Source organism: Vicugna pacos, chromosome 5 (assembly GCF_048564905.1).
Source record: "Vicugna pacos chromosome 5, VicPac4, whole genome shotgun sequence".
NCBI classification, from domain to species: Eukaryota; Metazoa; Chordata; class Mammalia; order Artiodactyla; family Camelidae; genus Vicugna; species Vicugna pacos.
Window position 1 is genome coordinate 9,068,919 of NC_132991.1, and position 12,373 is coordinate 9,081,291.

Sequence of the window (12,373 nt, forward strand, 5' to 3'; positions counted from 1 at the left end):
GGCTATACAGGCCCAGGAAATGGGATCAGAGTTACTTGGTCAGAGAACTGAGGGTTGAAAAAAGTGGTCTAGAAAGGAAGGGGAGGTCACAGGTGATGGCCTGGCATGCCCCCTTGGTCCTGCAAAATCCTGACCCCCATGGGGAAGGGCAAAGCTGAAGCAGAGTAGAGCCCCCTAAAGGATGGATTCAAGCTTTTGTCCTTATTTAAGAGGCTTCATTCTTGCTCAGATATGTATGCACTTTACAGAAGAATAGATTAAGAAGAATGAAAAGACAAAAAGGTGTAAATGCATTTTGTCTAAGAAGAAATAAAATTTAAAGAGGAAAAGACCAGGAAAAACAAGCTCTTTGTTTTTCTGCTATTTTTGGCAAACGTAACTTTAAATTATGATTATACATCATTTTAAGAAAATGGACATGACAGACCCACACTGAAAGTGAATACAGGTCCTGATCCAGATTTTGGTGATAAAACAATATTAGAAAGATCTTTTGCTAAAAAAGTAGGCCCTAGGTGGGTTCCTCTCATAATTTGAAGTATGAATGGGGTGATTGAAATTGCAAAAAGGCCATGCTTTTTCCATTATATAGACTTTTGTTCATATTCTGCCTCTGTACTAGTCATGAATTTGTGAGCAGATAACTGAATGTCTCGGTGCCTACATGTCTTCAATTATAGAGTGGGTCTACTTCGTCTATCTCATTGGATGGCTATACAGATTAAATGAGAATATATAAAAGAGATCATGTGTATGGAAAACATTTAATAACTATTAGCTATTATTATTATAGGAAAACAGAAAAACCCAATTGACAGATTATTCTTAGTATGAAATTTAAGTTGCTTTATGTGACAGAAAAATGCCTAAAAATGAATCACCTAACTATCAGATCTAAATGAATGCATTCCTTTAAAAGTTAAAATAGAATGGTCTATTGAAGTCTTTTTTTTTCCTAGAAAGCCAATTCTAGATCATGAATGCTTAAAAGCACAAAGCATAAGCATACCTCATTTTACTGTGTTTCTCAGATACAGTGTTTTTCACAAATTGAAGGTTTATGGTAACCTTGAATTGAGCAAGTCTACTGATACCATTTTTCCAACAGGATCTGCTCACTTTGTGTCTCTGTGCCATATTTTGATAATCCTTGTAATAGTTCTTTCTCATTATTATTTTGTTATGGTGATCCATGATCAATGATCTTTGATATTACTATTGCAAAAGATGACTCACTGAAGGCTTAGATGATGGTTAGCATTCTTTGACAATAAACTTTTTAAATTAAAGTATCTACATCTTTTTTTAGACATAATGCTATTTATTGCACACTTAATAGACTACAGAATAGTATAAACATAACTTTTAGATGAACTGGGAAACCAAAAAAATTCATGTGACTCGCTTTATTGTGGTATTCGTTTTATTGTGGCAGCCTGGAAGGGAACCTGCAAAATCTCTAAGGTATGCCTGTAGAGAAGATAAAATGAAAATATCTGTTTGTACCCAAGAGGCAAAATGGGTGTGTGGGGGGAATAGGTAGAGTTCTAATTACATTTTTCCTCCCTATGGTATACCATCAACAACTGGCAACACGGCATTAACCAATAATTACTCTCGTGGCTAACTTTGCTTAACAGTAAATTGTTCAGAACAAAACTAGAAGAATATGTCTAATGCTAGGAGGTATGGGCATATAACAATTTCTTCTCAGAGAAGAATGGTAGAGTGTTGAGGGAACTTGGAACAATGCCAGGATGAACACTAGCTGAAGGATCCAGGATTGCTGAATTAGACAAAGGAGACAGTTTCTGGTAAATCCCTTCTAAAAACTGGTGAGAGATTGAACTTATTCTGCATTAAATTTATTCTGCACAGCACAAAGTGATAGATTTGGGAATAGAATTGAAGGAAGATGGATTTTTAGGTCAATTAATAACTCAAGCTACCCAAAGGGGGAATGAACTGCTTCAGGAACCACTGAGTGCTCCATGTTGTAAGGATATTCTTGAGGTTCTAAGTGGAAACTTAACTATAGTTCGTTATAGAGTTTTCCAAAAGTGGAACAGAATTCAGACTTTACTCATTCATTCAGAAAGTGTACACTGAGTGCCTGCTACTACTTCTGGAGCAGCTGGGGGAGAGGGAGGCCATTTTAGCTATAGAAGTCAGGAGTGAGCTTTCTGAGGATGACGTCTGAGCAGGGACCTGAATGAAGTTATAAGTCATACAAAAATTAAGACGAGTATTTTAGGCAGAAAGAACATCAAGAAAGCCAGCACAAATGACAGGAGAGTGAGGAAGGCTGAGTGGTAGGCAAGGCAGCCAAGAATTTTTATATACTCCAAGTATATATGGAAGCCAGTATGCTATGCTTTAAACAAGAAACTGACATGACATATGTTTTAAAAAGCCCACTCTGGCTGCGTTGTCTAGTAATAAATATTAATGAGTTATGAAAAATATCTAGTGTTACATAGAGTACTTACCATTAGGTCGAACTAGAAGTACGAGTTCCCCAGAATGTCTCTCACAGCTAGCTTTAATAAACAGGACAACCTGATCATGGGTATGTTCTGTAATGTCCCGACCATTGATCAGTACAACTTGGTCCCCTTCATTTAATCGAGGGACACAGAGGTCAGCCTGCAATTTAATGTAAATAAGGTTTCACATGTGCACATGGCTCTCTGGAAGTAAGGCACAGAAATTCATCTATATAGATTGTACAGCAGAACTAAAACTGCATATAGAAAAGTATCTATCCATTCATTCACCCATTAAAAAAATAGAAGTAGAAATCTTGCTTTTCCATGAAGACATTATCTTTTTCTTCTTCACTGACAACTTTCCCCCGATGTCCTATTATATAGACATACAGAAAGACTAATGATCTCAAGGGGCATAGATAAAGCCAGTCCTTGCTTTGCACTCTGCAGATGCTCACAAATTTCAGTTACCACAGTTCAGTTAAATAACACCAGTCTCCTAACAACATGGTTCAAATTTCAGCTACCACAACATATTAATTGTGAATAATTACATAATGTAAAAAATTTGTTGCTAGCCCATCAGTCTGAAAATCACTACATAGACAATAAATACGCATCATGATCAGTGACCAACCACATCAGTTCTTTCAAAGTCTACTGCTGATCTGTCATGGTGCATCTGTTACAGTTTATTTAGAGACAGCAAAGCATGTACTATTGCTCCCTTGTCTCCCAGTGGCAAGTCCAGTCACTTTCATCCAGTGAAAATGGATAATCTAAAGAGGGGATTGGCCAGAAAAGTTAAAAATGCAGCAAAGAAACAAAAAGGGACAGTGCTGGAAGTGAAATTCAAATTTTTAAGTTATAAGACAAGAAGGAGACAAGCACTGTTCAGAAATTACCTGTGATAAGTTTTCACAAAGAAATAAAACACTAAATTCTCAATGCTTCTAGCATTTTGAATTATAGGATACTAAATCAATGTTAGTTTTACTGATTTTTCATTTCCTTATATATTTACATATTTATAAAAGAAAGCATAAGAAATTTTAATGTTTTGATAAAAATTTTAAAGGTCATGGAAACAATTCTCCCCACTAACTATCAAGCTGGCTTTGCACGGGTTCAGCTTGCATAGCTATTTTTACAGCCCCGCACTACTGTGCAATGTGAGGACTGCCTGTATTTTATTGCGAAAACAAACAAGTAAATAAGGTAAAAGAGATACACAGAAATACGGACAGCACGTTCCAGAAACACAGCAGTGAGAACCTATGGGAGAAAAGTTTGAAGGATGATGGGTCAGAATGCAAAGGAAATGATGGGGTTGGCCCTTACAAAAAAGGGCTGTGGTGAAGGCTTAAAAAATGAAAGCACAACTAAATTTATTATAAATACAAAGACAGCAAAATCCAAGGTATTGTCATTAGTGGAAAAAGAACTGGTCTAGGAACCAAGTTCTTCCTCTTTTGCTTTTGAAATTGTGATCTTAGACACCTGAAATTCTGAAAATTGAACCGGTATCTGTTCTAATCATTTTATAGAGTTGTGAAATTTAGAAAATGAGATAATTCAGTGTGAAGCATTAAAATCTGGAAAATTCAAATTCAAGGTTCAGACCATTCTCTCTAGTTTCTTCTTACTTCTTGTAGTGACAAAAGATAGGAAGAAAAACATGACCTTGGGGATTATTTTATCTACTTTAGAAAGTGTCCAATATAAAAAAATGACATTAAAATATTTGAAACACTGTCTTTTCCCCCTAGTCACCTAAAATAAGGTTTCTAACTAGAAGACTGTTATGACCTCTAAGTTAATAAAACAATATAAAAATTATAAATTTCTACTTATTTAATTTGTGCTAAGTTCAGCCACTATTTATAGAACATAGTTCTATGTGGCAGAAAGGAAAAATTACCAATATAGTAATCTATATAGCCTAAAAAGAAAATTTAGTCATAAAATTCTGTTTGGAAATCAACCTGTCTATAGAATGTTCCCTGAACATCCCTTACCTAATTGAAAACTATCCACATTCACTGCTCAGAAAAACCAGTATTTCTTTTATGACTATTACAACTGGCATACAAATTAAAAAAGGCTTATTACCTTTCCTAATTATAAGAGCAATGCATGCTCACTGTCATGATTCAGACAATTAAAAAAAGGAACAAGGAAGAAAGTGATAAATACCAGTAATTCCACTACCCAGATGAAACACGGCTAACATTTTTAGCAGGTTTCCAGACTTTTAAAATGTATATAACTCACATTTAAAAAAAACTAGACAAAAATATACATGGAATTATAATATACATTTTCTTGTTTTTTTTATTGAAGTATATAGGTGATTTACAATATTTTAGTTTAAGGTGTACAGCAAAGTGATTCAATTATGCATATTTATATATATATATATCTTAAGATTCTTTTCCATTATAGGTTATTATAAGATATTAAATATAGTTCCCTGTGCTGTACAGTAAAGCCCTGTAGTTTATTGATTTTATATAGTGTGGTGTGTATCTGTTAATCCTATACTCCCAATTTATCCCCCCTACTCCGTTGGTAACCATAGTCTGTGAGTCTGTTTCTGTTTTATAAATAAATTTATTTCTATTATTTTTAGATTCCACATATAAATGATATCATATAATATGTCTTTCTGTCTGTCTTACTTCACTCTGTATGATAATCTCTAAGTCCATCTGTGTTGCTGCAAATGGCAAGATTTCATTTTTATGGCTGAGTAAATATATCAATTATAAAATATGCATTTTTCATAATACCATCTTATGAACATATTTCCATACTTACATAAAGCTACATCATCATTTCAGTAGCTGCAAAGTAATGCATAATTTATTTCACCAACTCTAATGAAATACATTTTGATTTTCCCTCCAATTTTTAACTTTTACAACAATACTACAATGAACATTTTTGTGTATCCTTTATTACAACTACTCCATTAGGGGCAATTCCTAAAAGTGGAAATGTCAGGTGAGAAGACATATATTTAATTAAGAAAACAGTTTTAAGTTAAAATGTCTGTTTTTGGCAAAGCCATACATCACACAGTTTGAAGAGCTGACTAGGTCTAGAAGATTATTAAGGTAAGACACCATCTGTGTTCTTCCCTGTCATCTCCCCTTCTTGAGGCAATTTCCTTCAACAGTTTAGTTACATCTTTTGTATTTACCTCAGTATCTCTAAATAACAATCCAATTTTGTTTTTCTTTAGTTTTTATTTTAAACATTATCTAACTTCCTACTTGATAGATGAGAATTTAGCAATCTTTCATCTCCTTGTTTGGAGTCTGCAGACACACATATTTCCAATATGTACAGAACAATAATAATCGGACTATTTCGCCCACCTTTCACATGCATAGTAGGTTCAACAGTTATTTTATACATCATATCCCTGACTTGTCACCTCCAATAATAAGTGATTTGTTTAAAAGAGGACCTCTGGCCCAAGCTAGATCTATGAAGGATTTTTACTTCCCAGGAGTGTGTAATTTTTAATGACTCTGGGTTGCTGAGATGGTAATGCATATAATCTAGAAGTTACTAGTAGTCATGCCCTACCACATGGACTGAGGAGCAGAATAGTGGTAGCTATACAATTTCTGTTTAATAGAGATTTTGGAATCACAATCATATTTGAAGGTAGAGTATGTCTGAGGTGGTAATGTTACAAGACATGGCTTGAAGCTGCTACTAAGTACACTTTTCATTTAAAACATATTTTATCTGGAGTAGCTTGAGAGATGAAGCTGACTTAAGTGTACAGATTGGTTTATATTGAGAGAGAAGAATGGAACATTCACATAAAAAGAAATAGAGATGAAAAATAGAATCCTGATGACTTTTAAAGTTCTTTCTAGAAGTCTGACTGCATTCCTGTCCTGGGGTTTTGTGAGATACTTCTACAGCTAGATGATAAATTTTGTATTTATGATTAAGCCGGGGTATTCCATGAGCACCCCAATATGTGCAATCAACAAAGTCCTTAAAAACTAGAACCAAAACCATGTATCATAATATCCTTTATCAATCTTTACTATAATCTTCAAATCAACTTTGAGGTTGCTGCAGAGCACCAAAAAACCCATAACTGGCCTCTTGCTCTCAGGCTGCTGGTTCATACATTTCCCAGGACAGAAAGAGAGTTAAATGACAATGGGTGCTGACTAAAAAGTCCCTGAAGACCATTTAGGTAAGAAAAAAGAAGTTAAACAGAGTAGACAATGGCACAGATGGGAATTTGAAAGCAATATTTGCTATATATAGGAGTAATAAAGATAATGCACCCAAAATTTATTAAGAATTGTCCTTATGCTAAGCAAAAAGTTCACGGTGCTGATGCTGAATGATGGGATATGGCAGGGGTTCATCATAATGGGCACATACAATATTTTTCCTACTTTTGTTTAGAATGTTCATAATAAAGAGTTTAAAATAAGTATTTTAAACAGAAACTAGACAATAGAATGTAGGTAAACAATTCTAAATGAAAAAACACACGAACAAAAAAAGCAAGCAAACAAAAACTACACCTCTGTCTCCATTTTGCTGTTTAAAGGGGTTCTTTTGAAAGAATCTATTAACATTTTAGAAACATTGAAAGTCATAAATAGGTTCTTTGTAAAAACAAGGATTTTAAAAACTCTTATAGGCAGGAAATAAATAAAAACTAACTTCCCAGCAATTTAAGAGAGTCAGCCAACAACATGTGATACTTGACAAATTAAAATAAATGATTAATTTTATTCCTTTATTTAAACTAATATAAATGTATGTATTCTTGAAAATAGGATTCACTTGCAAGATTTATATAACTCACAGGTGTTCCTGGAGCTACTCGGGACACGATCACAGGCATCTTCTGATCATATCCTCCCTGAAAAATAGAGCAAATCAAATATTAGTCAAATATTACCAAAATAGAAACATCTGAATTCAAAAATTGAATACAATATAAATTCTAAATTACCTTTACATTGAATCCAAATCTTCCATTTTCATCAGGTTTCATTCTTATTAGAACAAGATTATCATGTGGAATACCACCATTAGGCTTTAAAAGACAAAAATAAATGTAACTTGTAATTTTCTTCATTTATACTCTATCCTTCAGATATACATGAGGCATCCTTTCTGTGTGTTGATATTATCCAAAGTATACAAAGAATCATAATTTAAATTTCTCTCATGCCTTCTTACCACCAAATGCTAGACTACAAGTGCCAAGAGCAACAGGGGCTTTATTAACTAATTAATCAGAGTATCTCTAGAGCCTGGCTGAAAGCTTTGTGCATGGCAAATACTCAAAAATATTATGTGAATTCATGTTACTTCCTCTGCTTTTTTTTCCCTCTGCTTTTTAAAAACAGCTTTATTGAGATGTAATTCACATACTGCACACTTCATCCATTCAAAGTATATAATTCAGTAATTTCTACTATAGTCAGAGAGATGTACAAATATCACTACTATTTAATTTTAGAATGTTTTCATTGCCCCCACCAAACCCCCTGTATCCATTAGCAGTCATTCCCTACCCCCTTGTCCCCTAGTCCCCAGCGTCTAGTCAGCCATGAATCTATCTTCTTTCTCTATATATCCGACTATTTTGGACATTTCACATATATGGAATTATATAATACACAGTCATTTGTTACAGGCTTCTTTCACTTAACATGTTTTATGCCTGCTCTTTAAGGGTAAGTATCTGACTAATTTTTACTCATCCTTCAAGACACAGGTCAGAGATGATCATTGCTGGGATGTCTTCCCTTAACTCCACAGCTGAATTAGTTATTTTTATATACTTGTGAATTCCCTATAATCACTTCTAATTATAGAACTTATACTATCTTCTTACTTGCTCTAGTTCCCATGCCGTGTGCCACACTCAATGATATTACAAAGCAATTCTCTACTCCCATGCATTAACCATTTCCCCCATCCTTCTAGGAAGCAGCCTTATTTCTCCCATTAGTAAAAAACCCCAACTCTCTTTGGACCCCACTTCTCTATCCAGCTACTGCCCCATTCCTTCCCTTCCTCTTGCTGCTAAACTTCCTGAAAGAGCTGTCCACATTAGCTGTCTCTATTGTCTCTAAACCCATCCTCCTAGTCAGGTTTTCATCCCCAGCACTCCAGCAGAGATTTTCACATTGCTAAATCCAGCATTCAGTTCTCAGTTCTCACCTTCCTTGACTTACTAGTAGCATTTGACACGGTTGGTTATTCTCTGTAACTTTCTTCTCATCAGCCAATTGACTAATTTTTTTCTACCTTTTAGTCTGCATTCTCTCAGTTTCCTTTGCTGGTTTCTTTCATCTCCTTCATGTTTACAATTTGGAGGACTGAAGGCTCAATTCCTAGAACCTCTTATTTAGATATCTGCACATAATGTACTTCTTTGGTGATTTCTTCCTGTCTCATGGTTTTAAACACTGGCTACATGCCATGAATTCTCTATATTTCAACTTGAGCTTGGACTTCTCCCTTCAACTCCAGAATCCTGTCTCCAAGTGGATTTCTAATAGACATATCATGTCCCAAACTGAGCCCACACCCATTCTACCTATAGCCTGTCACATCTCAGCAAGCGGTAACTTCTTCCTTTTAGTTGTTCAGGCCAAAAACCTTGCTATTATCCTTGACTTCACTCTTCCTCTAGTGCTCTACATCCAATCCATCAGCATATTACATCAGCTCTACCCTAAAACCACATCCAGAAATCAGCCAAGTCTTATTCCTTCCAAGGTTATCATCTCGGTCCAAATTGCCATGGATTCTTGGAATAGTGCAATACTTCACATCCAGTGTCTCTACTTCTACCCTGCTTTCAGTCTACTTTCAACATAATAGTCAGAGTAATACCATTACATTGAAACTTAAGTAACATCATATTACTTCTCTCCTCAGGTATGTCTATTTGCTTCCAATCGCACTCAGGGTTGAAAAACAAAATCTTTATAAGACGAGGCTTTTAGGATCTGGCCCTCTCCTGCACCTGTCTCCTTCTCGTTGGCTTCTTTTGCTCTGGCCACACTGACTTCCCTGGTGTTCCCTGACCACATCAGTAATACTCCTGACTTTGCACCCTCAGCTTACTGGCTCTTCCACCAGCTATCCACATGGCTTATCACTAAATTCATCCCTGGCTCACTCTATCTAAAACTGCAACATGCTACTCTCAAAATTCCCTAGCCCTCTTTGGCTTTATTTTCCTCCCTAGCATTTACACTATCTAATATGCTATATATTTAAATTATTTACTTTGTTTACTATTTGTCTCACTCTTATCCCCAGAATGTAAGTTCCATTAAGGCAGAGTTTAAAAATTTTTTTCTATTCTATTCTGTTAAATTCCCAGAGACTATAACAATGCACGGCACATAGTAGGTACTCAATACGTAATTTTTGCATATGAAAAAAAAACTAGATTGTAGATTATTTAACAGCAGGGACCATGTCTTATTTGTCTTTGTACTCCTACTACCTGCCTAAGAACGTAGCCCAGAGAGAGACCCAGTAACTATGAATCAGTGAACGAATGATACAATCATCACACAGGTAGCACCAGTTCATTTTTGGTAAGGATTCTGATCTCTTCTGGATGTGTCTGTGGTGATGGGGCAGTAAGTGTGGATGAATAGAGTGGCTGCCTCTTACTTTTCAACTTCAGGTAATGTGGGACAGCTATAGGTGAAAAACAAGATGGCTAAGAGTGCAATGGCCAGCAGAAACTTGTGGCACCACCAACACTTACCGTGGAATCTCCTCTTCATGCATATTATTTTAGTCCTTGATGTCCCTTTAAGTTTCCTGAAATACACCCCTGCTTCTGTCTATCCTTATACTTCTTCATGGACACAGCATATCCTTAAAATTTACTGACAATCTCACCTTTGTTTTATTTTCATCTACTTGAGGAAGCAATGAAAATTCTTAAATCATGGATTCTATAATTTACCATTTTGTTTTGTAAAAAGTACCAAAATAATTCACAAATCTATTTTGAGGAACAGAGTGATTATATATTCTAAAGACCTGTACTCAATTTCAAAAGGTTGATGAAAATGATAAAGTCTTTGCAGTAGGTGAATTACATAATAAAATTAATGGTATTTAATGGATTATTAGCATTTGTCCTGGAAATGTCTGTTGTGCAAGGCTGACAACAATTTTGTCAAAAATTAACTTCTAGAGCAATGAATGTTTTGTAAATGATGATAAAAGGGAATTCCACAATTGGATTACATGGTGGCACAATTCATAAGCAAACATATGATGAAAAAGAGAAAGTATTGTACTGTAATTTACAGATAAAACAAGATATGATACAGAAGAAATTACATTTACAATTTAAAAATTTCAAAGAAATGTGAGAGTAATTGAAGAAGCTACTTACAGTAGATTTTTCAGGGGAAGATGGGACATCAAATGTTTCATTAATATGGTTTTCCAGATCTTGTTGAGAATGTGAATAATGAATTTGGTTCCAACTGTTTTTCTTTGATTGTTTGGGTGGTAAAGCTGGAGGCTGCCCATCTCCAGGGGTCTCTTGTGATCTATATAGGAAAAAAGAAAAATAATGAATATTTTGGAAGTTGTCTTACAGAATTATTATTTTAAGAGCTAGGGTCCATAGAAAACAAACTTATGGTTATCAGGGGGAAAGAGGGTGAGAAGGGATAAACTGGAAGTTTGAGATTTGTAGATAATGATTGGTATATATAAAATAGATAAACAAGTTTATACTGTACAGCACAGGGAACTATATTCGATATCTTGTAGCAGCCTACAGTGAAAAAGAATATGAAAATGAATAAATGTATATTCATGTATGACTGAAGCATTGTGCTGACCACCAGAAACTGACATAACATTGTAAACTGACTATACCACAATTAAACAAAAAAGAGAGCTAGGGTCAAGCCACGCAGATATTCACAATGTATATGTAAGAGATAAGGTTTAAATACTGTATTTATTTGCAAGTGCCATTGTTTCATGAAATCTTTCTTAACTTTGAAGTTTAAGTAATAAATCTAATTTCCTATTTATCAAATCTATAAACAGTTCTACATAAAACATACTTTAAATATTCTATATAAAATACAAGATATTTATTAATCATCACAACAATGCATCTACCTTTCCAAAAACCCTTCTTTAAGGTTTTCACTGGGGTCATATGGGTAGCCAAGGAATAAGACAGGCAGAGAAATCAGAACTAAGAGTTGAGCTGTTCCACAGATAAGATACTTGAGTCTATCAAAAGAACTCAAGTGGATGGTCCATTTTATTTAGAAATAAAACACAATTCACGAAAGTGATGAACACAACGAGTAAGAGTACTTGAGGTCACTACAAAACTGGATGAGACAACATCGGAATATATGATTTAAGGTGAGGAAGCAAAAATCCAATTAACATTAGAGAGCATAAGCCTCAATTTGTAGCAGCAGGAATTGATAAAAAGAGCTAGGTATGATAGGGGAAGCTTCAAGGCAAAAATTGTAGCTTTTAAGAATGAGCACAGTATATGTATTTTGTGTGAAGCTGTATTAAACGACTTTTCCACAAAGGCCAGAAGGGGGAACCAGTGATTCAACTTGTACCCTAGGAAGCTGTGGAGGTTAAGAGATCTGACAAGGGGAAAATGGCTCTTGATAACAGCACTGACCATCACTGGGGTTACCATTTATCTCTGAAATGGCAGGGGGTCCTTCGGGAAAATAAAAGAATTACTATTCCATTGCCGGAGGACAGATCAGAGTTGAGAGGTAGTTGCTGTGTCAACAACCCACGGCCGCTGCTGTGGTACTCAGGCACAGATTTCACCCAGTTTCTGC

The 12,373-nt window shown here is 35.1% G+C and overlaps 1 protein-coding gene across 5 annotated transcripts in view; it reads right to left on the reverse strand.

The window, feature by feature from the left end:
- PTPN4 (protein tyrosine phosphatase non-receptor type 4) overlaps nucleotides 1–12,373 on the reverse strand; it is a 145,196-nt gene that overhangs the window by 17,862 nt on the left and 114,961 nt on the right. For all 5 annotated transcript variants that reach the window (XM_072960831.1, XM_072960830.1, XM_072960829.1 and 2 more), the window contains 4 exons: nucleotides 10,927–11,086; nucleotides 7,495–7,578; nucleotides 7,345–7,401; nucleotides 2,490–2,646 (listed from right to left, as the gene is read on the reverse strand). In XM_072960831.1, the coding sequence (XP_072816932.1) occupies nucleotides 2,490–2,646; nucleotides 7,345–7,401; nucleotides 7,495–7,578; nucleotides 10,927–11,086 (458 nt within the window). The remainder of the gene's footprint in view (nucleotides 1–2,489; nucleotides 2,647–7,344; nucleotides 7,402–7,494; nucleotides 7,579–10,926; nucleotides 11,087–12,373) is intronic.